The 27,789-nt window shown below is 42.9% G+C and overlaps 1 protein-coding gene and 1 pseudogene across 1 annotated transcript; one reads left to right on the forward strand and one right to left on the reverse strand.

The window, feature by feature from the left end:
* Window positions 1-3,651: 3,651 nt before the first annotated feature.
* LOC129169401 (solute carrier family 22 member 4-like) lies at window positions 3,652-22,276 on the forward strand. The gene is made up of 11 exons (XM_054755794.1): window positions 3,652-3,858; window positions 8,209-8,391; window positions 8,520-8,623; window positions 10,634-10,788; window positions 12,740-12,911; window positions 13,039-13,175; window positions 14,167-14,263; window positions 14,341-14,555; window positions 20,323-20,505; window positions 20,584-20,719; window positions 22,207-22,276. Exons 1-11 carry the CDS (start codon window positions 3,652-3,654, stop codon window positions 22,274-22,276), a joined length of 1,659 nt encoding a protein of 552 aa, XP_054611769.1.
* A 1,266-nt stretch (window positions 22,277-23,542) lies between these two features.
* Window positions 23,543-25,038, reverse strand: LOC129169402 (uncharacterized; annotated as a pseudogene).
* Between the last annotated feature and the right edge of the window lie 2,751 nt (window positions 25,039-27,789).

Here is a 27,789-nt window from a genome sequence, read left to right on the forward strand (position 1 = left end):
ATGAAAATCTTATTCTGTTCATTCTCCCAAGAAAAGAAAGAAAACAAATGAAAGAATAAGAACATAAGAAACATAAACACATAAACATATATACCAATAATCTGCAATATCATCTGCAATTGCAATTGCAATTGCATCTGCAATAGGTAAGCAACTTGCTGTGAAGAAATCAACTGTGGCAGCAATCATTACAAAATCATTACAAAATGGCAATAGCAATCATTACAAAATGGAAGACATACAAGACCACTGATAATCTCCCTCGATTTGGGGCTCCACGCAAGATCTCATCTCGTGGGGTCAAAATGATCATGAGAACGGTGAGCAAAAATCTCAGAACCACATAAGGGGAGCTAGTGAATGACCTGCAGAGAGCTGGGACCAAAGTAAAAAGGCTACCATCAGTAACACACTACGCCGCCAGGGACTGAAATCCTGCAGTGCAGATGTGTCCCCCTGCTTAAACCAGGACACGTCCAGGCTCGTCTGAAGTTTGCAAGAGAGCATTTGGATGATCCAGAAGAGGATTGGGAGAATGTGATATGGTCAGATGAAACCAAAATAGAACTTTTTGGTGGAAACTCAACTTATCGTGTTTGGGGGAGAAAGAATGCAGAGTTTAATCCAAAGAACACCATACCTAGAGTGAAGCAGGGGGGTGGAAACATGCTTTGGGGCTATTTTTCTACAAAGGGACCAGTACGACTGATCCGTGTAAAGGAAAGAATGAATGGGGCGTGTATCGTGCGATTTTGAGTGAAAACCTCATTCCATCAGCAAGGGCATTGAAGATGAAACGTGGCTGGGTCTTTGAGCATGATAATGATCCCAAACACACCTCCCGGGCAACGAAGGAGTGGCTTCAAAGAAGCATTTCAAGGTTCTGGAGTGGCCTAGCCAGTCTCCAGATCTCAACCCCAAAGAAAAACATCACCGCTCTAGTGGAGATCTGCATGGAGGAATGGGCCAAAACACCAGCAACAGTGTGTGGAAACCTTTGAAGACTTACAGAAAACGTTTGACCTTTGTCATTGCCAACAAAGGGTATATAAGAAAGTATTGAGATGAACTTTTCTTATTGACGAAATACTTATTTTCCACCATAATTAGCAAATAGAGTGGGAGAGTGGGAGAACGTGTGCAATTGATGGCTGACTAAATACTTTTTTGCCCCACTGTACATATATATATACTGTATATATATATATATATATATATATATATATATTTTAACTGCATCTCATCTTTGTGATAATAGGTGAAAAAGACTATTAGTATCAAATTAGCGCTTTTTTGCATTTTTGCTGTTGATTTTCAAAATGTTCTAAATATTTTAACTTGTTTCTTAAATAATCTTCAAAAATTCTTCTCATAATATTATACTTTATTCCCATCATATTATCACTTTTTCCCCGTCTAATTTTCCAAAATGTACAATTTTATTTGGTTCGTTCCTCATTACAACTTTTAAAAAAAAGATAACATTTCTTCAATATTTCAACTCGATGCTACTAAAATTACATTGTCCTCATAATTTTACTAGTTTATTCTTGTACAATTGCAAAATTGCAAATTGCAATTGCAATTGCATTTTCCTTAAATTATAGCTGTTTTTTCCATTTCTGCAGTTTTTTAAATTTTCCAACTATTTCAACTTTCTTGTACATTTTCTTCTCATAATTATTACTTTACAGTATTATTAGAAAGTTTTCCGCAACCTAATTTTCCTTTATTGTTTTTTTTAACTTTATTAGTTTTTTGTTTGTTTCTCAGAATATTACAACCTTAAAAAAAAGGCATTTTTCTTTAACTCATTCAATCCCAGCCATTTTTCAAAAGACAACCCCTTCCGTACCGGCCATTCTGGCTGATTTGAACTGATCTTCCAAGGCACACAGAATATTGTGTTCTATGGCTATATAGACATGGAACCTACCAAAAGAATGATTAGACTCCCGTCTTTCATCAGAAAAAATTGTTTGTTTCTACCTTTTTCCATTCTTTAGTAATCAGCAGAAGAACATAGATAAGTTTCCGGAAAATATCAGTTCCTGACTAGAGAAGGGAGAAAACCAGCTTTTTGTGAAGAGATACATTTCAAGCATAACTTTCACTTTGACACAAAAATGTTGTGCTTTTGTTTACAGCTGCAATATCTAAACAACTATACCAACATAAACAACACAAAAAAGGGGTAATGGTAATGATAATGGTTTAATTTTATTTGAACATGCATGCAAGTGACAGTGGAATACATCACATAATACACAGTTCCACATGTCCCGAAAGGAGCAGGAAGAAGCAAAGCTCATTTATTCCTACTCCGCATCCGTTTCACATCTTTTGCTGTACATGTATGCACTTTCTGTGTTTCAAATGTGATCTTTTTAATACAAAGAAAAGTGCTAAGGTAATGTAACAATATGCTAATATAATTGTCAAGGTTTTTCCACAATTATAATAAATAAAAATCATATATAATAATACATACACAATAATAAATACAAATAAACATAACAGAACAAGTTGTTTTACATCAAAATGTAAATGTATTTACAAATATAACACCATGAACTATTTCCAATTTTCACATTTGGAACTGAACTATGTGTGTGCACATGCGTGTGCATGCGTTGAAAGTTACCTTCTGCACGCTACACTCCTCCACTTCCTCCTTGCTGTCATGTGTGATTGTACTGATGCTTGCTGAGCTCTTATCAAATGCATTTCTGCCACCTTGTGGCCGTTTTTATGGCTTAAAAGTGCTCTGAAATATTAATGCATTAGTGCAGAGTTGCATCACCACCTCTTTTTGCCTCTCGTGCAAAAAAACGTAGTAATCACTTGGCCCCCATGCGGCATTATTATGATGTTATTCTTGTAAAATTACAACTTTTCTCATTACATGAAAACTTTTTTCTCTTAATATTTTGACTTTATTCTTGCAAAGTTACTGCTGATTTTTACATTTTGGCTGTTGTTTTTTTTTAATTTTCTTGTTCAATTATAATGCTAGAATGTGCTGCAGGGAAAACCAGCTGCGAGCCGCACTTTGGACACCCCTGGTTTATGTGACTGCAGCGTTTCCATGTTGCATGTGTTTGTGTTGTGCTGTGTTTATGCTGTTGGTGTGTTTTTGGTTGTGCATCATTTCTGTGTTTGGAGGATTTGGACATTTGAAACCTCAAATTAAAATGCTAAATAAAGAAAGTAAAAAAAAAAAAACACGTAACAGGGAGGACACGCAGGGATCAAACTCACCACATGATGACTAAAGAGGAGAAAACAAGGACAGACACTGACGAGACAAGGAAACACCTGAACAAAATACGACTGGAGGACACAAGGATCAGGGAAAGGTAAAGGCGTTGTAAAAGGCGGGGCATTGGGAGGACACAAGCAGCACAGCTGACACCACTCAACAAAAAGGAAGGAAAAGTGTCAATTATCAATCCAAACTACATGGTGGGCGGAGGAAGGCTTTGAGGAGTCACTGACTGATTGTAAAAAGGTGGTAACAACTGCTGCCTGTCAATACCTGCTGCAAACTCAGAAGCCACATGAACTAGATGAGGTGTGCAGAGACAACCGGGTGAAAAACAAATATCCTGATCAAGCTGAGCAGAAGGGAAGGTCGGACCAGATTGCACCATGAGGGACTACGATACCAGCGTGGCCTTCCTGGGACAGTGGGGGCGATTCCAGCTGATGGTGTTCTTCATGCTCTGTTCCACCATCCTGCCTAATGGAATGGGCTCCTTCTCCCTGGTCTTCGTCACGGACACACCCAGACACCGCTGCCTGGTCCCAGAGGTCAACCTCAGCCAAGACTGGAGGGAAGCTGTGATCCCAATGGAGGTATTGCACATCTCCTAACAATACAGAATGTTCAGCATTGTCATTGCTACAGCGAAGACTGTTTGCAACCTTTGAACGCTCCACTGTCTATTTCTTTACTGGTTTAAAATGTATCCCCCATGAGTTGCTACCACAGCATTAACGAGTCTTTCGACAGCAAAAAACTCAACACATACAAAAGACGCCCCAAAACAAAAGTATTCTACTTGAAAAACAACATCATACCTAAAAACAGCTCATATTAAAAACATATTCATTAGATTATTTTGAAAACATTTTATATTAATTGATTCTTTGAAGGAACAAGGCAACCTACTTGTATTCCACAGATTAGCAGCCCAAGACAACACTTCTTCTATGTTGAACATGTTCTTGCCACAGGGACAACCATGTCACCATTTGTCTGCCGTCTGGTAGAGTGGCTGTGTCTCTTGTAAGCAGAAAGGATTTTAGAATGCAAGATTTTAGGCTTTATATTGACACAGAATAAAAAATGACAAGAAGATTTTTCAAAATCTGTTTTCCACTTGTAACAATGACAGCTGGATGCTTCCTGCCAATGCTGGTCCTCAGTGGCAGTCTCTATGTCTTGTCTGCTTTGTGCTTTGAGGTGAATGTCATGAAAGTCTTTCTTTGGGGCACATGACCAGATAACAGCAATAACCCAGTTGAGATAACACTAATGGCTGGAGAATTTGTCATAAATTAGGCACATCTTGGAATGAGAAACAGCCCTGCCCATTTTGGTCAAAATCTTGTTACTCTGGCAAGACCAGTTCTGAAATAGTTGGGCGGGCCCCAATGGAGGTGGAGGCACCCGACAGTTTTTGCATAAATTCTTTGTTTGTGCAAGCCGATTGTTGCAGCAGCTGTCCGGGTGGCTAGTCCCACACGATCATGGAGATGAACCTGCTGGATGTGAAGGTCCTAGGCTGGTGTGGTTACACGTGGTCTGCGGCTGTGATGCCGAGTGGATGTACTTGCAAATTTTCAGCATCTATGGCATTGTGCAAAACTGCACATTTCAGAGTGGCCTTTTATCATGCCTTTTATCATGCTGTTTAATCGGCATGATGCCAGAAGTGCCAGAAGTGCCAGGATGATTTTTGAACATTTGTGTATCTATTAAATGTTTGAAAAATGGCAGCAAAAACAAGTGTTGCATTTGTATTTTTGTTCAGAATGCGTTCATATGTGCTTGAATGATGCTGGTGCCAGAAAGATATAATATATAGATAATAGAAAATATAGATACATTTGTAGATAATTCACAGACCTGCCAACCTGGGAGATATTTTATGATATGCAGTATTCCCATAAAGATATGCAGAAACTTTGTTGATGCACAGTGGTGGTGATTTGCATAATGTTAATGCTTATCTCTTAGCATTCACACGTTTAATCCCTAATTACCCCAGGGGTGCAAGACCACACTTCTGTTTCAAGTGTGCACACCTGCCGAATGACTACTTCCTTTAGTCTCCCCAGCTGAAGTTGATACCCTTTAAGTCAGGAGCAAAGAGAACTCACCCAGGTGCTAACAGTCTGATGTGTGCAGGTGGCCCTGCTACATCCAGACCATGAACAACAGAGTAACGGCTTTCTCATGTTCACAGCACTGGACCCTACACTTTAGGGCTCCTTGTCATTATCCGATTTGTTGCACTTGGTAAAGTGCTGGGATAATTTACTCATCTAAGTACGATCAGAAGGAACTGTCAATTTCAAACAGTAAGCCGGAACAACGTGAAAGAAATTCAGTTGTATAATACTGCGTAGTCTTTCATAAGAAGGCTCAGAGTGACATTCTTTATATTTTTATATAAAGACAAAAGATTTAATAGAAAAGATTGCAAGGAATCATAAGCAGTAATAAGATCATAAAAAGGATAAAAGCAATATGAACTAACCCTATTGAGGATTATTGAGCTCCATTCACATGTACTGTATCTGGACAAAAAGAAAAAAAAAACCTTAGAACAAATCCTCTGTCCAAAGTTCTTGGAAAAGAAACACGAAAAAGTCTTTATCCAAAACCTTCATTTTATACAAAAGCAAGCAAAGTTTAAAAAAAATATCAGGAAAAAGTAAAGGAAGGAATGGCGAATGATCAAGTTGACGCTCTCCTTCAGTAAACTCCAAGGCTCTGGATTGGTTTTAGTCTGTGAGGATTGATGAACTGCTGATTTGTCTGTCTCTGATTTCCTCTAAGACCCTCCCCACTTCCTTCATTCAGTGTCATTGAAGTTGAAGTTATAATCCAAGTTCGTCTAGTGGAGAGTGTCTGCTTTACTTTCACACAAAGTAGACAAGTTCTTGATATATTCCAATTCGCAATCCTGAGTGAGGTGGAGGATGCAGGCACTTGCAAGGAGGAGCCCAGAATGTTGAAAAATAGCATATTGTATACCTTTTAGAGCCATGATGTCATTTCTGTCTAATAAGATCATTTTCCCACAGGATGAGCTCATCATTCTCCAATGAGGTTCCTTAACGTGGGAGGATTTGTAAAAGTGTTTAAAAGTCCCTTCCTCTAATGAGATCATTTTCCCCGGCAGTGAGGACCAGTACACATAAAAAAATTCAGTACATAGCTTTTCCATAATCATGAATATAAATGCTTCTGTGGTCTTTTTATCATGAATATACCAACAAGGCCTCTTGTTGGTCAGACGTGCCTGGAACACCTCATCAGGGAAGCATCCAGAAGGCATTCTAATCAATGCCCAAGCCACCTGATTTGGCTCATCTCACTACAGAGCTCTCTTCCAAGCTCCTCCCAGATGATAGAGCTTCTTAACCTATTTATAAGGGAAAGCCCAGCCACCCTAAGAAGGAAATTCATTTCGTCCGCTTGTACCCGCGATCTTGTCCTTTCAGTCACAATGCAAACATGTACATCGACCGGTAAAATGCGAGCTTTGCCTTTCGATACAACTCCCTCTTTACCACGATGGACCAATGCAGAGTTTGCACCAATCCGCTTCCAATCTCGCAATCCATCCTTCCCTCACTCGTGAACAAGAGCCCGTGGTACGTAAAGTCCTCCACTTGGGGCAGGATCTCATGAATTCCTAAATACGTGTTTTAACATTATTAGCGCCCTGTAGACAACACCCCAATGGTCACTGCTATTATTCTTTGTTTACATCACATTGGGCAGGCTACAGTATTGCATCACATTGCGCAGGCTACGGCATCACTGCAGGGACATAACAGACGGCCGCCAGGAGCATAGCAAGCTAACTAGTTAGCCTCTCCAATTTACTTATTCTAAACTTCAATTGTTTCAAATGGAGTGAGGCAGAAGGACAAGAAGCCAAAACCCGACCACTTCCACACTGAATGAGAGGAGAACCTTTTTTCCACCCAATCTCAGCCATGTCTGTCTCAGCCATGGCATGTTGGCTTGGCTGTGCTAGCTCAGTAGTCTCAATGCAGAAAGGTAATGTAATCTAACGTCATGTCTCATAACATTACTGATGCCTAGTGACCACAATACTACAGATACAGGAACTCGTACTGTCTTTCAATGTGTTTTGACTAATAATAGGACATAGTCAACCACGAAACAGCCATCATTAATTAGTTATTTTTCAAAAAAATGCAATCTAGCGAGGCAGTGATATTCGAACGATGATATAGTACGGGACGACACTACTGCTTCCCCCTCCTGAGTTGGGGGATGGTGGTCCAGAATCTGTTCAAAGGAAGTCATTTTCCATGGCTTCCCCAAACTCCTCCCAGATCCAAGTTTTTGACTGCCAAAGCAGTACGCACCACCGGGTTCTGGAATTAGTGCCACAACAGACACAACCATCTTACAGTCAAAGCTCCAATCAGCAGCCTCATCAATGGGGGCACGGAACATGGATGACACGGATTCAAAGTCCAATGCCTCCCGTAGAACATGGTCGAAGCTCACATGGAGGTGGGAGTAGAAACTCCATCTCCATCCAACATAAACAAAATCTGCGGCCCAGGGTGTCCTGGTGCAAAGTTCACACTTTTATGCTTGAACGTGGTGTTCATAATGGACAATCTGTAACTAGCACAAAGTCCAACAGACATACTGTAAGCAAGCATATACTGTATATTGTTGACACCCAACGGTATGATATGAATGCTTATCTCTCTGCATTGATTGATGGGAGTGATGTGTACATGTTTTGAAATGCGCGTCTCTCACACAGACACTTAGTAGCACCAGTAAACTGTAGTATGAATATTTATGTCTCAGCAACATGACATTTTGCTGGGAGGGAGGGAGTGACATGTAGCGTACATACTGTTTGACAAACATGCAAATGCTAGCTAACAGTCTGTGTACTTTGTGGTTTGGCTTTGGAGGAGGTCAATGGGGAGCTGGAAAGGAGCCAATGCCGCAGGTACAGGCTGGATGTGGTCCGCAACCTCTCTGACATGGGTCTGGTTCCCGTGCGGGACGTCAACCTAAGTAGCCTGGACCAGGAGGACTGCATGGACGGTTGGAGCTACAGCAGCGAACACTACCAGTCTACAGTGGTCTCTGAGGTCACTGTGCTGCTCATCATGCTTCTGCACTCTTTTATGTCGTCACGAATGTGTTTGATGTTTGACTTGACTAAGTTTTCTCAGCCTAATGGTGTCAAACGCTGCCGTCACTGTGCTTGCACTTCCAGTTTGACCTGGTTTGCAGTGAAAGCTGGAAGCAGCCTCTCACCTCCACTGTTTTCTTCCTGGGAATTCTTGTGGGATCCTTCTTCTCGGGAGTGCTCTCAGACAGGTACTCTGCTGAAAGGAGAGCGATACTGTCATCAGTCTTTGCTAACATGACATGGTCGCACATAAACAGCTTTCAGAGGAACAAAGAAATCACTTTCACCCTGCAATGTCGATCAAAATGATCTGAACCATCACAACCACATTAGCTGCCTTTGATTGATGAAGCAGGTTTGACCAACCTAGGGCCTGTGGGCCATGAATGGTTTGTGTTCTCATCTGTGATCTTTGCTACTTGATTAAATACTTTGTTTTTGATAAGGATGATGAAAGTAGTAAGCCAGGGGTGTCCAAACGGTTTTCCGTTTCCAGCGAGGGCCACATGAAAAATGAAAGGATGCAACTTTGCCACTGTGATATTTTGTAAAGCAACACATGTACAGTAGGTATGTTAAGAAGTTATGTATTAAAAAATCTGCCGCATGTTGGCCACACAGTCAGGAGATCGGGAAGATCTGGGTTTGAATTTCTGTGTGGAGTTTGCATGTTCTCCGCGTGCGTGCGTGGGTTTTCTGCGGGTACTCCGTTTTTTCCCACAATCCAAATCATGCATGTTAGGTTAATTGCTGACTTTAAATTGCTCATAGGTATGAATGTAAGAGTGAATGGTTGTTGCCTATATGTGCCCTGGGTGTAGTCTCTAGTGAGGATAAGCGGCACAGAAGATGGATGGATGGATATTTATTGGCCAAATCATAGCCTTTCAACTTGTGTGTCTTGTTCAGTTGGGTTCAGGTTTCAGCCTTTCTTACCTTGGCCAAGTCTCTGAGCTCTGAACACCATGTACCTTCTGGACACTGCAGGTAGATTGCAGTTCTGGAATCACGTTTGATTTTTCTCAAATATTTGGCAGTTAATTTGCATGTTTTTCTCAAAACTTTTCGTGCGACCCTTTTGTGCACTTGTAACAAAAACATTTAATGGTTCTGTAGTCATGTTTTTACAGTTATTGATTTTTCATAATCTGTTAAATCTCTTTTGTGGCCCATTTTGCCAGAGGAAAAGAAGCTGATTCATAATGTGTGCACACCTATGAAAGGGTGTTGATCTCCGAAGGCCCCACCCTCCCTCAGTACACACATGCTTAATCTGGTATTCTTAAACCCAATAGGCATTCAAGTTTATTCAGTTTGGTGTTGGAAAATATGCATAAAAATGAGAATACGATCTGACGTGCTTAATTGTGCACTCAGTTGCAACCCGAATTGTGTGAGGCAAACATGGGAGCAAAAGTAAAAATAAAGAAATAAAAATAAAATTCATGTCGTGTCATGTCATGCCAGTAGAAGTCCAGTGCCATTTATATACTGTGTTTTTTGTTCATGATGCAATTTTTTGACTGATGCAACTTCTACTCTGGAGCGACTTATAGTTTGGAAAATACAGCTATTTTATCAGAACATAAAACAAATAAGTGAAATTAAATCAAATACTTGAAAATGGAAACTGTTGGCTGTCCTCCTTATGGGCACTGTAAGCGCACCGTGAACCAGTGAACGAGCTTTATAGTACAGCAAATTCGGACTTAATCCTCAAAGTTATCCTGGATAAGAAGAAACCCTGCTTTGTAGCACACGGCCCTGCTCTACCAGAGAATAAGAAGGGAGGGATCAGCGTTGCCAACTTGGCAACTTTATTGCTATATTTAGCAAGCATTCATACTCCTGTAAGTCAATAAGCCCTCACGACGACTCGGTCTTGTTTGTGAAATAATAAAAAATAAACGACAAAGTGACAGAAGAAAGTTCATTTGAAGTTTTACTTGTTTTGCTTTCATGTTTTTAACTCACTTTTTGATAATGCGTCATTACCAATTGGGCAAATTTGACCATGATGTCATTATCCCCTCCCAAACTGCTCCATATCCCACCACCGCTACAAATAAAGTCCAAGGAAACACTGTTGACTGTAAGGTTGTTGTTGTGTGTGCACCTTTATAAGCGTTAAGAATTCCACATTCATGCACAATGAAATCAGTCCAAGGTGACGCTTTGTTGCTATGATCTTCTTTCAGGTTTGGCCGTAAACCGGTTCTGTTTGCAACCTTGGCAGTTCAGGCTGTGTTCAACCTGGCTCTGATCGCTTCTCCCTCCTGGGAGGTGCTGTGTGTGCTGTTTTTCTGCAGTGGATTGGGAAACGTCTCCAATTATATCTCCTGCTATGTTCTAGGTAAACACACACACACACACATAATGCTGTGGATCAAACGGTATACAGTTTATCACGGTTAATTGGTTCCAGACCCGACCATGGTAGATGAATTTCCACAAACTAGGATTCCATCCATCCATTTTTTTTCTGCTTGTACGGGTCCAGGTCACGTGGGCAGCTTCTCCCGGCTGGGCATGCCCAGAACACCTCACCAGCGAGGTATTTGGGAGGCCTCCGGACTAGATGCCAGTGTCATCTCAACTGGCTCCTTTTGATGTGAAGGAGCAGCGGCTCTACTCTGGGACCCTTGCAGATGACCAAGCTCTTCACCCCATCTCTTAGGGTGTGTCCAGCCACCCTATGGAGGAAACTCATTTCAGCCACTTGTATCTGTGACCTCAATCTTTCGGTCACGACCCAAAGCTCATGATTATAGGTGAGGCTGCGAAAATAGATCTACCGTTAAATTAAGAGCTTTGCTTTCCGGCTCACGACGGTCCGGTAGAGCGGCGCATTACTGCAGACGCTGCGCTGGGCCTGCGACCTCACGTGCCAACCTTCCCTCACACGTGAACAAGACCACGAGATACGTGAATTCCTCCACCTGGGGCAGGACCTCACTGCCAACTGGGAGGGTGCAATCCACCCTTTTCTGACTGACAACCATGGCCTCTGATTTGGAGGTGCTGAATCTCACCCCAAAAGTTTCACACTCAGCTGCAAACCGCCCCAGTAAACGCTGAAGGTCACAGCCCGATGAGGCCATCAGGACCACATCATCGAATAACGTTGTCCACTTCTCTACAGCACCCTGGAATAGACTTTCCAAGGCAGGCTGAGGAGTGTGATTCCCCCTTAGTAGTAGAAGTAGGATTCCTTATTTAGAAATGCAATATTTTAGTGGTTGGAGCACAGAAAACCTGAGTGGCTTTTTATTATGGCCAACCTAAGGCGCACATGTGCAACAACCACTAATCTTGTCTAATCTTCATCTTATGCCACACCTGTGAGATGGATGGATTATGAATGCTCGCTAACACAGATCTGTGAACAATATTTGAAAGTCATATTTTTGTTGTGTATTTCTTGCCAGCTTAAAATACTGCATGTATTGCATGTACTGCACTGCTTATTCTGAATACTTCATCCCAGTCTCTACATTTTTAGTTTCTTTGCTGCTGCTCTTCTCTATATTAAACATTTTTATGATTGTAATGTCTCTATGTGAACTTACTTTACACTAAGTCCCCAACTAACAAACACAATTGGTTCCAGACGACTGTTCTTCAGTCGAATTGTTCTTAAGTCAGGGAAAAGGTAATATTACCAATGATATAGGTACTAAATGTACGTGTATACATATACAGTATATGTGTACGTATGTAAATATGAGTTTGGATGCAGTAGTAATATTAAACGAGGATAATTAATGAAAAAAACAATAATAAAAATGATATAATAATACGTAATGATAAATGTTATTTACCTTTGAAGAGGAGTGGCCGAGCATACGTCGTTGGTTGTGGTGGAGGAGGAGGCAATTTTGAAAAACGGACAAATGGTCGTCGTCGTTAGACTCTTCTAAAAGAGGTAGTGTTCTGTGGGTGGTGTAGAATTAAGCAGGCCTATTAACTCTTCATAAACTTTAATCACACGCTCTGTCCAGGTTGTATCATAAAACTTCCTCTCTCCTCTTCCTCGTCTTCCTGTATCTGTTGGTCCCATTAGCAGTGTCACAGTGCCCTCTGCTGGTCAAGCATGTAGCAGTATAAATATGGACTATATACTGTAAGGCACAACATATGAAAATATAGACCAGTCGGTTTGTGTTCGTATCTCCGAATGTTCGCACGTCGGATGTTCGTTAGTAGGGGACTTAGTGTACTGCCTGATAATTGTAGCCTTTGAAGTTTAGATTGGACTGTTTGCTCTTTGACAGTACTGACTTTTTGTTCTCTCTGCTGCGCAGGCACAGAAATCTTAACGGGCAACGCTCGGGTGGTGTACGCATCGATGGCCGTGTGCGTTGCCTGGGCCTTGGGCTACATGATGCTGCCCCTCGTGGCTTACTTCCTCAGGAGCTGGAAGGACCTGACAGTGGCCATCACTGTGCCTGCCCTGTTGTACATCCCCCTCTGGTGGTGGGCTGTGGTCATTACTAGAAAAGATTCACCTGAAGGTTGTTACTCGCTGTCCTTTTGAGCTTCCATATGGTTTGTGTGTGTGTGTGTGTGTGTGTGTGTGTGTGTGTGTGTGTGTGAGAGACAGGATCCTTCCAGAGTCTCCGATGTGGTTGTTGTCTCAGGGACGAGTGGCGGAGGCCGAGACCATCATGAGGAGAGCTGCAAAGATGAACAGAGTGGAAGCTCCGGAGAAAATCTTCGCTGATTACTTGATATATGCAAGTCAACTTCATGTTCCCACAACATACACTCACCAGACACGCCTTTTAGGTACACCTGAAAACATGTCTGATTTTAAAAACAAAATGTTTTCTCTATCCCCAGAGGTTGCACTGAAAGACACATTTTTCTCCATCCCAGATTACCCGAACAGCTGGAATAAATCCGCTGTGTTGCCTATTAGTTGTGACTCAAAACTTTCCTTTCCAAATATCTGGCTGTTAATATTTCCTCCAGGCTCAAAACAATCGAAGATGGTCTCACACCATGGAATCATTTGTCGATATCACTTATGGGTAGAGTAACTACAGTCAAAATGATGATTTTCCCTGAGTTCAGATTTCTGTCTGGTCAGGCAAGCCCCCTCCCCCAGTGTAGCTGGTGTTGGGGTCCAGGCTGGCCTGGGTCCTTGATCCGGCACTTGCTCGGCTATGGAGGTGTGGCGCTTTCTGGCCCTTGTTCTCATAGGCGCCTGGCTGCTGAGTGGGGTCCGCCGGTGGTGCCCTTCAGTGGTGGTGGAGAGGCTCTCAAATTGAGTGGGTCCTGTCTGCAGAGGCGGTAGAGTGCAGGTTTGGGCATCACTGAGCTCTTTCCTGTCACTCTTTTCCCCCGACATTCTAACTCTCACACCCCTCTAGTATCTTGGGGGTGGGTCGAGCGTCACACACTTCACACAGTATCTACAACCGTCCCTTCACTTCTGTCAAACAGACTGATACTTGCTTTATCGTCATTATTTTCATGACCTTTATTATTATTATTATTACCCTGACTTTTTGTATGATTATTATGGAAGATTATTGCAATTGCGCTTTGCTACAAATATATCATATTTAGGTGTGATGCAACGAGAACGACAGCAGCAAATATTGTTACATGAACACCTTCTGGCAGTGTCAGTCATTTGTGTGTGTACCTAATGTTGTGGCCAGCGAGTGTAGAATGACATACATGGTGACTGACAGCACTCACAGGTGTTGCATCTTGTAGACAGACACACCGGAGGCAAAGTCTGCACAGCGCTACACTTTCATTGACCTGCTAAGTACAAGAAGCATCTTAGCAACAACAGTCATTCTTTGCTTTGTGTGGTGAGTAACACACACACACACACACACACACACACACAACCATGTTATCTGGAGTAAAACCATTGGTGTCTCACCAGGTTTACTATGAGTATCTGCTACTACGGCCTGTCCCTGAACACATCACGACTCCACTCGGACCCGTACATCAGCTGCTTCCTGTCGGCCGTGGTGGAGGTGCCGGCGTACAGCAGCGCCTGCTTGGCCATGCGCTTTCTCCCTCGACGCGTGGCCGTCGCCCTGGTCTTCCTGGTTGTTGCCTTGTCGCTCTTCTTCATTCAGCTGGTACCTCAAAGTGAGTGGGAGCAACAGAGGGTCAGTAAATTGGCAACACTGGCGAGTGCACGATTCAAATATGTACAGTAAACGTCTTTCAAACCACATCAGCCGTTGGTGAACCACAACAAAAAACATTTATAACATAAAGTGTAAATAAAACAGGTGCAAGCAGTGAAACACCAGATCCAGAAGATGGTGAGAAAAGCTTGCAATAGCGTATGTGGAAGTGTACATGAAGGTACAATGCCACTAGCTAAAGGACTAGAGTGGAATTGTAAATTAGGGGTCTCAAACTCAATTTACCTGTGGTCCAGTAGAGGTAGGCTCGGTGAGGCCGGGGCTGTGTGAAGGATTCTCTCCAAAATCACGTTTCAATGAAGTGGCTACACTGCAAAAACTCAATTTCAAGACAGTAAAATCCTCCCATTTTAAGCAACAGTTTCAATTTTTTTCTAAAAAGAAAATATTACTCTTTTTATCTAGTTTATATATCCCAAAACTCGTGAATTTGCATGCAAATAAAGCAAAAAATATTTCATATCGTGTTTATTACAATAGGTTTCTCTAAAATTAAGCAAATTTTGGACACAAGGCTGCACTATGGCACAGTGTTTAGCACCTTGGCCCCACAATCAGGCAGCCTGGGTTCGCCTTTGGATCATCTCTATGTGGTGTTTGTACGGTTGTACGGTTAATGTTTGCTGATGTAGATATTAATCATACATTATAAAATGAAGAAGCCAATTATGTAAAAGTGGCATTCTTACAGTATTTCTAAATGTGTGAAAGAGCACATCATACTGTATAAAACATACAGTCAACCGAATAACATGTCAAATGTGTATATTATTCAGACACAGAACAAAAAAAGACTTGACTGAATGAACATCTTTTTCTTTGATGGAATCAGTATTTTACATTCTGTATTTTATATCTATTTTTTTATACCTGTTAAATTTGGATTTGGAACATTTAAGGTTTTACATGTCTTAATGTTGCTACAAATGGAAGTGGAGCCACCAAATTACAGTCAAACCTGTCTATAGCGGCCACTAAAGGGAAACGGCAAAAGTGCCTGTTGCCTGTCCATTGTTGTGTATGTGTTCCACAGCGGATGAAGACGATATTACCTTCACACATCTCGCACCGCAGAGGATGCGTACGTGCATGAAAACACTGTGGAAACACACAACGTATGTACCCTGTGACCAGCTCGTAACCAGTCCAGGGTGTACCCCGCCTCTCCCCCGATGCTCCAGCATAACCATGACCCTAATGAGGACAAGCGGTATAGAAAATGGATGGATGGAAGAAATATTGTCTCATTTTAAGAGAATTTGGGATTGTTTCAAGTGTGGCTGTTTTTGCAGTGTAAAGGGCTATACAACAGGAGCGTTTTCAGGTCAAAACGGCAAAGTATTTTATCGTTTCAGCCTTTCATTCACACGGCAATGGCATTCTAGGTGGCCTGAAATGGTAATTTTTGAAAATGGCTTCCAGAGTGGAAAAACCTGGGAACTCCGGCTTGTCATTGCCATGTAGACGAGCAAACCATTACTTTCTGAAAACGATGACATAAGAAGAACAACAATACTAGACTACAGAGCTGTGTTTGCCAGATGTAGGTGTACCTTATGTACTACATCAATTTCACCCAGTGAGCCGACCTGAAAATGTTCCTGTATGGTGTGACTATTTACTAATGCGACACATGTGGACAAAATTCCAGCATCACTGCCGCCACTGGGAGTGATTCTTGCTTGCCAGCGTGCATTGCAGCACTTCCATCCATCCAACTTCCTCCGCTTACACAAGGTTAGGTCGTGGGGGTAAACAGCCTAAGCAGGGAAACCAGATTTCCCTCAACCCGGCTACTTCGTCCAGCTCCTCCCGCCAGATCCTGAGGTGTTCCCAGTCCAGTTGAGACATCGTCCCTCCAACCTGTCCTGGGTCTTCCTCAAGGCCTCCTACCGGTTGGACGTGCCCTGAACGAGAGGCATCCTGACCAGATGCGCGAGCCACCTCATCTGGCTCTTCTCAATGTGGAGAAGCAATGGTTCTACTCCGAATTTCTCCCAGGTGACAGTACTTCCCACCTGATCTCTAAGGGATTACCCAGCCACCCTACGGATAAAACTCATGTTGACCGCTTGTAACCACAATCTTGTCCTTTTGGTCACTACCCAGAGCTCATGATCATAGGTGACAGTAGAAACGTAGATGGAGCGGTAAATTGAGAGCTTTGCCTTTTGGCTCAGCTCCCTCTTCACCGCAACAGACGGTTGTGAAGTCCGCATCGCTGCAGACGCCGCACCAATCCCCCTGTCGATCTTGCGTTCCATCCGTTCCTCTCTCCTTGAGGTACTTAAATTCCTCCACTTGGGGCAGGATCTCATCCCAGACCCTGAGATGGCAGGCCACCCTTTTCAGAGCGAGAACCATGGACTCAGACTTGGGGGTGCTGATTCTTATCCCAGCCGCTTCACACTCTGCTGCAAACTGATACAGTAAGATTTGAAGGTCATGACTCGATGAACGCAGCAGGACCGCATCATCTGCAAAAACCAGAGACACAATCTGCAGCCACCAAACCAGAAACCCTCAAAGCCCTGACTGCACTTAGAAATTCTGTTCATAAAAGTAATGAACAGAATTACAAAGTGCAGCCCTGGTGGAGTCCAGCGGGCTGTAAACAGGTCTGACTTATTGCTATTGCAGCACCTGTTTTGTAAAAGGTTGATAAAGTTTCATAGCAGCAGCAGTAGTCACCGTGTGATTTTGGGCACCATAAGTACAGGGTGATTATTGCTAGTCTCCGTCCAGTCAAGTGAGAAGCAAAATTCGTGCATGTTAAGTTTTGTGCTTGTGTATGCCATCGTGCACACGCTGGCTTGCAACGCGATCCCAGAAAGTTGAAAAATTTTCAACTCTTCATTGCTGTCGCCCGGAGGACAACCGATCAGTGGGGTTTTATTGATCCACCAATGAGCGGACAGGATGCTATCCTGTTACATGTTGTCCTGACATTTTTCTGCTCACATTGATTAAGTGTTCTATCTAGCAAGCCTCGCTAGCTTTGGTGTCAGAGTGGTGGAGCACGTGCACTGTCCATGCACCAGCTGTAGAGCAGTCTCGTATACAAGCAGAAGGAAGCCCAGACAAACACACAAGTTAGGAACCAGAAGGCTCAAGCAGTAGCCCAGGCCCCAGTGCTGTCCCACAGGCTCCAGCAACAGCACAGGACTTGATGTGCTCCAGCAGGTACCAGCAGTAGCTCAGGCCCCGGCTCAAGTCAAAGACCTTTTCTTCTTTTCCTCTCGGCTTTTCCCTTCAGGGTCGCCACAGCGAATCAATTGCCTCCATCTAACCCTGCCTCCTCTTCTCTCACACCAACTACCTTCATGTCCTCTTTCACTACATCCATAAACCTCCTCTTTGGTCTTCCTCTAGGCCTCCTGCCTGGCAATTCCAAACTCAGCATCCTTCTACCGATATATTCCCTGCCTCTCCTCTGGACATGTCCAAACCATCTCAGTCTGGCCTCTCTGACTTTATCTCCAAAACCTCTAACATGTGCTGTCCCTCTGATGTACTCATTCCTGATCCTATCCTTCCTGGTCACTCCCAGAGAGAACCTCAGCATCTTCATCTCTGCTACCTCCAGCTGTGTCTCCTGTCTTTTCCTCATTGACACTGTCTCTAGACCAAACAACATCACTGGTCTCACCACAGTTTTGTACACCTTTCCTTTCATTTTAGCTGAAACTCTTCTATCACACATCACACTTGACACTTTTCTCCACCCGTACCATTCTGCCTGTACACGCTTCTTCACCTCTTTTCCACACTCTCCATTGCTCTGGACTGTTGACCCTAAGTACTTAAAATCCTCCACCTTCTTGATCTCTTCTCCCTGTAAGCTCACTCTTCCACTTGGGTCCCTCTCATTCACACACATGTACTCTGTCTTACTGCGGCTAACCTTCATTCCTCTCCTTTCCAGGGCAAACCTCCACCTCTCTAGGTTCTCCTCCACTTTTCCCTGCTCTCACTGCAGATCGCAATGTTATCTGCAAACATCATAGTCCATGGAGATTCCTGACTAACCTCGTCTGTCAGTCTGTCCATCACCATAGCGAACAAGAAGGGGCTCAGAGCTGATCCCTGATGCAGTCCCACCTCCAACTTGAACTCCTCTGTCACACCTACAGCACACCTCACCACTGTCTTCCAGTCCTCATACATGTCCTGCACCGCTCTAACATACTTCTCTGCCACTCCAGACCTCATACAATACCACAGTTCCTCTCTGGGCACCCTGTCATAACCTTTCTCCAGATCTACAAAAACACAATACAGCTACATCTGGCCTTCTATGTATTCTCTATCAACATCCTCAAAGCAAATACTGCCTCTGTAGTACTCTTTTTTTGGCATGAAACCATACTGTTGCTCACAAATGCTCACTTCTGCCCTTAGTTTAGCTTCAACTACTCTTTCCCATAACTTCATTGTATGGCTCATCAGCTTTATTCCTCTGTAGCTGCCACAGCTCTGCACATCTCCCTTGTTCTTAAAAATCGGGCACTAGCACACTTCTCCTCCATTCCTCAGGCATCTTTTCATGATCTAAGATCCCGTTGAACAACCCAGTGAGAAACTCTACTGCCACCTCTCCTAGACACTTCTAAACCTCTACAGGTATATCATCAGTACCGACGGCCTTTCCACTCTTCATCCTCTTCAATGCCCTCCTCACGTCATCCTGACTAATCTTTGCTACTTCCTGGTCCACAAAAGTCACCTCTTCTAGTCTTTGTTCTCTCTCATTTTCAAGTTCATCAGCTCTTCAAAGTACTCGTTCCATCTTCCCATCACACTACTGGCACTTGTCAATAGACTTCCATCCCTATCCTTAATTACCCAAACCTGCTGCACGTCCTTCCCATCTCTGTCTCTCTGTCTTGCCAACCTGTATAGATCAGTCTCTCCCTCCTTACTATCCAACCTAGCATACAAGTCATCATAAGCCCCTTGTTTGGCGTATGCTACCTCTACTTTCACCTTACGCTGCATCTCCCTGTATTCCTGTCTACTCTCCTCAGTCCTCTCAGTGTCCCACTTCTTCTTAGCTAACCTCTTTCTCTGTACACACTCCTGTACCTCCTCATTCCACCACTAAGTCTGCTTGTCTACTTTCCTTCCAGATGCCACACCGAGCACTCTCCTACCTGTCTCCCTGTTCACATTAGCTGTAGTTGTCCAGTCATCTGGAAGCACTTCCTTCAAGATAACTCCTACTCCTTTTCTCTTCCCATTTACACCATGATAGAACAACTTGAACCCTGCTCCTAAACTTCTAGCCTTGCTACCTTTCCACCTGGTCTCATGGACACACAGTATGTCTACCTTCCTTCTCTCCATCATGTCAACCAACTCTCTACCTTTTCCTGTCATAGTTCCAACATTCAACATCCCTACTCTCAGTCCTATACTCTTGGCGTTCCTCTTCTCTCTCTTCCTACGGACACACTTTCCTCCTCTCCTCTTCTTCAAGTCAAAGACCACACTACTGTTTTTAAGGACCTACTATTTATAAAATAGAACTCACCAAGGGTGCCTTTGCACTAAACTTGGATGTCAAGTAGGGGTATCATAAAATATGGTCCCGCGGACCATGAGTTGGAGACCTCTGTTGCAGACCATTACGGTTATTGCATCAAAATAGAGCAGGGTTTCCCAAACTCACTCAAAAGGTGTCATATTTGCACCCTCGCCTTCAGGTGTATTAGAGGTGGCCGTAGCCTTGGAGATGCTGGGTAAATTTGCTGCGACAGCCGGCACGTCGCTGCTCTACGCCTTCACTGCGGAGCTCTACCCAACCGGCCTGAGGAACACAGCGTCTGGGACGTGCGTCATGGTTTCCAGGACGGGAAGCTGCATCGCACCATTTTTGCTGCAACTGAGTGAGAGCATTTGAGCACTGCCGTCTTGCTGAAACTTACAACTTGCTTCATTTAAAAACACGATCTTTGTTTGTACAGACGTCTACTTCAAGTATCTGTCATACGTCACCTTTGGGTCTCTGGCCATGATGTCCGCCTTTGTCATGCTCTTCCTACCAGAGAGTTTTAGGCGCCCTCTACCTGAGACCATCCAGCAAATGCACAAGAGAAAAAGGTAGGATCTCATCTCTGCTATTTACAAATGATGTGGTCCAGATGGCCTCATCGGGGGCGGTTTACAGCTGAGTATGAAGCGTCTTGGATGAGACTCAGCACCTCCAAATCTGAGGCCATGGTTCTCAGTAGGAAAAGGGTGGATTGCACCCCTCAGTTGGAGTTCAAGTATCTCAGGGTCTTGTTTATGAGTGAAGAAGGCTGGAGCATGAGATCGACAGACGGATTGGTGCAGCATCATGCAGAGGCCACCAACACATCCATTGCGATCAACCAGTCAATCTTTGAGACTTTGCCAGTTGATTGCAAAAATATTAGGAAAAATAAATGTATTACCACATAAGTGCCCACCCCTCCCGGAGAGTGACCAACAGGCATGCATTTTGACAACTGAACACGCCCGTATGCCTCGCTACCTTCCAGGCATGCAACCGGCAAGCTCCAGCATGGAGCCCAGTCACCAACACCTGTCCGGAGGTGCCAGCGTACGCCACATCGGCTCGCCTTGTCCCACAAGCAACAAGCGTTGATCAAGCAGAGTGCAGAGGTTGTGAAAGACGGAGTAAAAGAGTGCAGAGCTGTGCCTGCACACATTACTTATTGCACGTTGATATGGATAATTACAGACATGCAAACACATGTATTGACAACAAAATACATTTACATTTGCTCAAACAATTTTAATTTTTGCTTGAGTTTAATTTTTGTGCTCAAAATCTGCCTTTGCTACGTGCCCCTCCAAAAAAAATCTTCGATCATTCCACTTATCCAGGTCTGGGTCGCGGGGGCAGCAGTCCTCGGCTACTTCTTCAACGTCCACTGGGAGGACACCAAGGCGTTACCAGGCCAGTTGTGAGACATAATCCCACCAGCGTGTCGTAGGTCTGCCCCGGGGCCTTCTCTCGGCTGGGCATTTCAGGAACAGGGAGGCGTCCAGGAGGCATCCGGACAGAATGTCGGAGACACCTCAACTGGCTCCTCTCCATGTGAAGGAGCAGTGGCTCTACTCTGAGCCCCTCACGGATGGCCGAGCTCCTCACCCCATTGCTTAGGGTGAGTTCAGCCACCCTACAGAGGAAACTTATTTTGGCCGCTTGTGTCCGGGATCTCATTCTTTTGGTCACGAACCAAAGCTCATGACCACAGGTGAGGGTGGGAACATAAAAGTAAACTGAGAGCTTTCAGCTCTGCTCTCTCTTCACCACGATGATCCAGTACAGTGACTGCATGACTGTACACGCTGCACCGATCAGCCTGTCGACTTCACGCGTGAACAAGACCCCGAGATACTTGATACTTGCAAAAGTTGATGTATTATTATTCCTGCTCGCAAAGCGGCACAACCTGCCCACAATACGTTTGCAACAAGATGGAGGCACAAATGGTCTTAGCACAACTTCAAAAAACACTTTTAGGAGCCAACGTGATTATTGTGTAACTAATTCCCATTCATTTAGCCAATGGTCTTGTTCCTCCTCTGCCTTACAGCGTAACGTGTTCGTGTATCACAAGAAGAAAAACCTCCAACTGTGTGACGGTCCTGGAAAGCCAACTATGATCATTTCCAAAGCTACTGTCTGCAGTGGACAGCATCAGTTCAATCATTACTTTTTTTTTTTTGAATCTATATTATTCACAAAAAATAAAGAATTTTCAGTGATTCATTGAATTTTTTTTTGGATCTCTATCAGTGATCCTCAACTGGTGGGTTGTGACCCAAAAGCGAAAGAGGAAAATCAGGCTCCAATGGGATGTACTTCTGTCATTAAACGACTGAGTGGCCTTATCACACGGGCGAATGCGTTTGTGTCTGAACCCACCACAACGACTGCTCAGCTGAGCTCAAAAGCGCCCCCAACATCTGCGCCATCTGTGAGACCTAAAGTTTTCAGTAAGGTGAACTTACATGTACAGGGTCAACGGTCACACCACAATCAGCCACTGGATGTCAGTGTCGGACCTAATTCACAATAAAAGATGGACTTCCTACTTTTAAGGACCAGTCTGTCAGCAATGGGCACTGCAGCTCTACAACCACGTGTTGTACAACAACAGTCCCCCATGCCACAAGCCCCAACTGCAGCTGTGAATTCAATCAGTACCATCATGCAATGCAGAATGAAATGGCATCCATGTTCATGCAGCAGCAGTTGGCAGCCACTCCGCCTCAGCGTGACGTCCCAGTTTTTGATGATGATCCACTGCAGTGCATTTTCTTCATGATGGCTTTTGAGCCTTGCATGGAAGAGAGGACCAACAGCTATTTGGATTGTCTATATTTTTTACAACAGTGCACCAGAGGGCAGCCAAAAGGACTGGTGAGGAGCTGTACACCTGATTTAGCTCCTAAAAAAAATGTTGATTAGATTCATTCTTTTCATTACAACAGGTGTCCAAACTTTTTTTACTAGAAAATGAAAGAATGCAACTTTGCCACTTTGATATTTTGTAAAACAACACATGTAAATATGCTAAGAAGTTAGATACCGTACATTTCAAGAAAAAAACATCACATCTCACCTTTGTGATATACAGTAAGTGGAAAAAAAAACTTTTGTTAATATCATCTTAACTCTTTTTTCACATTTTTGCTGTTTATTTTTTAATTTTCCAAATATTTCAACTTTCTTCTGAAATATTCTTCATAAAATAACTTCGATAATATTATGACTTTATTTCCATAATATTTTGACTTTATTCCCATGACATTGTAACTTTTTCCCCAACCTCATTTAAAATAAAAATTACAACTTTGTTTTTTTGTTTGCATTGTCATCATACAACTTTTTTTTTATTGTTTTTTTTACATTTCAAGACTATGCTACTAACAGGGCTGCTTTGCCCATCCAAGTCCAGCACTAATGGCTTCAGCGACAGCCTTCAGCACTTGGTCATGCCTCCAGCAGTACCGTCCTTCTCCAAGTGCCACAGTGCGGCAACTGAGGATATGCTCAAGTGTTCCTCGCTTGGAACGCAAAGGGCATGCTGGTGACTCTGCTATGTCCCATGTGTGCAGGTTAGATGAGCTTGGAAGCGCATCATAAACTGCCTGGATGACGAATTTGATGCGGTGAGGCTCGGCCTTCCAAATGACCAGGTCATCTTCCTCTCAACCGCATCCTTCCATCTTGTTCAAGATCCCTGTTGTTTCATTCCTATGGCCTTGCAAGAGCTTGTCTCATCCACTGCTGCTCTCACCTCTGCTTGAATCTGGTGCTGTCTTTCCTTCCTTCTGATGTTCATTTGTGAAGTTTTAAAGGGTCCTAGACCTGCATGGTCAGGTGTTACCACACCCATAAGACTCATGTGACACAGCCTTGTCTCTGCCTCCTGGACAGCATCCTCTGCCCTTCACTTCCTGCCAATCCTCAGTTGAATTCCAGCCTTCACCACCTTTGGATCACTTGAGTCCCAGTACTGCACCACTTCTCTCGCTGTCGTTACCTTGGATTCTTCCTCCAAGGATTTGACGGGCAGCTGTAGATTGTTGTTACACCCATGAAGTACGATGCTGCTCAAGCCCTTTGGTAGTCCATCTCCAAAGGTGATTGCTGCTTCTTTAAGGTCTCGACTGTAGAGCTTAGGACGGCATAGATGACGAGGGGCCACCGAATTCTGTAAAGAATGCTGTGTTGATAGACCCAGGCTTTGAACTTTCCAGGGAGGCCGGACTTTTCCTCAGATTTCAGCCATCCATCCAACTCAGTGCAGGTTGACTGGATGAAGCTGGATCACTCTGAGATCAGTTGAAAACTTTGCCCAAGGTTTTGACTGGCTTCTCTGTGATGGCTGTGCCTGAAATGTGAAACCTGTACTTGTCCTCCACCCTTCCTTTCTTCAGGACCATAGATCCTAACTTGGCAGGTTTGGAACACATCCAGGCCCACTCCACCAACCTTTCGATTCCCTTCAGAATCCACCGGCTGTTGTGTTGTGTAAAGTCATCTACTGTATGAATGCCAAGATGTGTAGCTGTCGTTCTCCGGAATTCGTCCGGAGCCCTGTGCACTCTGTGCACTCAACTCTCATTCTGAAATTCTTGTAATAATCAGCAATGAGATCTCTACACCTGTTGGGGACATGATGTGTCAACAGAGTGAGCTGGACTGGCTTGTGAGGAATGGAACCAAATGCTTTTGCCAGGTCAAGCCACAACAGTGACAAGTTGCCTTTGTTTTCCCTGGCCTCCCGTATTAGCTGTGTTACCACACCACTATGCTCCACACATTGTGGCATTCCTTTCTGGTGTGATGTGTCAATGTAGCTGTTCTTTATCAGGTAGGAGCAAAGACGCTTGGAGATGCCACTGAAGAAGATCATTACCTCAACGCACAGCAGGGAGATTTTGCAGAACTGATTCAGCTGGATACAATTGTCCTCCTTTGGGACCCACACACCTTTAGCCAGCTGCCACTGATCTGGGATCTTTCCTTTTCATTCAAGAAAGAAGAAAACAAACAAACAATATTAAAACATGACATAAAAACAAACACTCTTCAAACCAGAATGAAAGGGAACAGAAAGAAGACAAGTCTTATTATCTCTGCCCCTTTTTCAGCCACAAACAAGGTCATACTTTAAAACAACAATATTAACAAAAAGTATACATACAGCAGCCAGCCACGCAGATGGTTAAACATCTCCTCAATTACAATTCAACCAATGCCATTTCCCACAATAATAATAACCATAGCATGACAGTCAATCATAACTAAGATATTTCATATTTCCTCAACATACTCGTGTTAACCATTTTTTAAAATTTGATATCAGACTTGGATTCTTCAGTTTCTTTATTCAGATTGTTCCATAAACTGGCTCCTTTTACAGAAACACAATGTTCTATCATTTTAGTCCTGAATTTTGTTTTTTTGAAAATCACTGTACCTTTTAACAAATACTTGCTTTCTCTTTTTTTCAAATCTTTTCTGAATATTAATTGGCAAAGTTTTTTATAAGCTGTCAGCATAATTTGCAAAATATTATAATCTACTAATTCATGACATTTCAATAGTTTTAACTGAAGGAATAATGGATTTGTTGGCTCTCTGTATTGTTTTCTACTGATTATTCTTATTGCTCTTTTTTGCAAAATAAATATTGACTGAGTGTATGTTTTACAAGCATTTCCCCATACTTCAAGGCAATAGGTCAGATATGGAACAATCATAGTGTTGTACAACATATACATTGCTTTGTTATCCAGTGAATCCTTTACTTTATGTAACAATGTTACTATTTTGGATATTTTTACCTTTGTACACTGTATATGTGATTTCCAACACAACTTCTCATCCAGAATTACACCCAAAAACTTGGTTTCCCTTACTCTATTAATTTCAATACCATCTATATTAGCTGAAGCACCAGAGTCTATCCCTCTGTTACTGAATATCATGAAGTTTGTTTTGTTTACAGATAATTTGTTTACATCAAACCACACTTATTTTTTTAAATTCTTGTTTAACCACATCCAACACCTTGTAAGGTCTTCTCCACAATAAAATAAAGTAGTATTATCCGCAAACAAAATAAATTTGAGCAGTTTAGATGCACAACCAAAATCATTAACATACAAAATAAACCATTTTGGGCCGAGGACCAACCCTTGAGGTACTCCACACCGAATATTATGCAATTCAGATTTTACCTCAGCTATCTGCACAAACTGCTTCCTATTTTCTAAATAACTTGAAACCCATTCAAGTGCAACTCCTCTGATACGATATTTGCTCAGTTTTTTAAGAAGTATGGTACGATCAATGGTATCAAAAGCCTTTTTGAGGCCAACAAAAATACTTATAAAAAACAGTTTCTTTTCTATTGCAGTAGATATTTCTTGCGTTAATTCCATAAGAGCCATTGATGTGGAGTGGTTATGTCCGAGGTGGCGAGTGTTTGTGATGGATCCCAATGGCAGACAGCACAACAAGAGTTTCGTGTAACAAAAGGATTTATTAAAGTAACAAACAAGCAAAATCTCAATGTCCATGAAAAAGTACAAAACACAAAATCAGCGGGTCTAGCCGCGGGAAAAAGGAAAAACTAAATACTAACAAAAAACGCTGCGTACACGGATAGAAGGAAGAAAAAGCCTGAAAAAAAATCACTATCATCAAAAGGATGATAGGAACAACTAGCAGAAACTAGGTAACAAAAAGCACAATACAAAACAACCACTGCAACGGCAGGAAAAACATGAGACGTTCTGGCAACTAGGGGAAGTTGCTGCACGGTCTAAATCAGGGGTCCCCAAACCTTTTCCTGTGAGGGCCAAATAAATTTTCCCTTCTCTGACAGGGGGCCGGGGTCAGTTTGTCACAAAAAGTGTGACGATCGCAGGTGTCTAAACGTAAACATTTATTGTTTTCCAGAAAGCCACACATAACGAAATCTTAACCCCTTTCTGGGATCTTGACAAAAAAAAAAATCTGAAAATAAATAATAACACTATCAATGAAATAAATAACACTATTTATGAAATAAATAATAACAAAATAACCCTTTTCAAGTTTTTCACAGAAAAAAAAGGCCATGGAACATAAACCTTTCTTGTAGACACCACTGTTTGCAGCTCACTCTCAGCAACTTCACTATGAAAACCAGAAAGCAAGCAGGCTAAGAAACCGAAATGATACAACACCTACCAACACAATACATTTCACTATCAGTATGGTTGTAGAGCAGATTTGTTTGTACTCAGAATGGCTCCTTCAAGTCAGAAAAGTAAGCTTACCTACATATGTTCATCAGTGTGAACTGTGGGCCTGCATCTGGCTGGTGAGAAGTTCAATAACTCCACGAATAAAAATGAGCAGCTGCGCTGTGTCCTGCACGTCCGTGCTCTCATCCAGTGCTAATGAGAAAAGGTCAAATTCTTTCGTCTTCTGCTGCAGCTGGACATACATTACCCCCGATTTCCTCAATGCGTCTTGTGATTGTAGTCGCCGACAGACTCACTGCATTAAAGACATCTTTCTTGTTGGGACACACCTCCTCCGGGACAGCATTCAAACATTTCTTGACAAATTCTCCATCAGTGAAAGGTTTACCGCTGCTTGCTATCAGTTG

Source organism: Dunckerocampus dactyliophorus, chromosome 16 (genome assembly GCF_027744805.1).
Source record: "Dunckerocampus dactyliophorus isolate RoL2022-P2 chromosome 16, RoL_Ddac_1.1, whole genome shotgun sequence".
NCBI classification, from domain to species: domain Eukaryota; kingdom Metazoa; phylum Chordata; class Actinopteri; order Syngnathiformes; family Syngnathidae; genus Dunckerocampus; species Dunckerocampus dactyliophorus.

What these genes read in the sequence shown, in the direction of transcription:
- LOC129169401 (XM_054755794.1), top strand. Translation starts at nt 3,652, where the DNA reads ATGAGGGACTACGATACCAGCGTGGCCTTCCTGGGACAGTGGGGGCGA. An exon ending in AAGCTGTGATCCCAATGGAG is followed by an intron (nt 3,859 to 8,208) that starts GTATTGCACATC and finishes TTGGCTTTGGAG; the next exon opens with GAGGTCAATGGGGAGCTGGA. An exon ending in ACCATTTTTGCTGCAACTGA is followed by an intron (nt 20,506 to 20,583) that starts GTGAGAGCATTT and finishes TTGTTTGTACAG; the next exon opens with ACGTCTACTTCAAGTATCTG.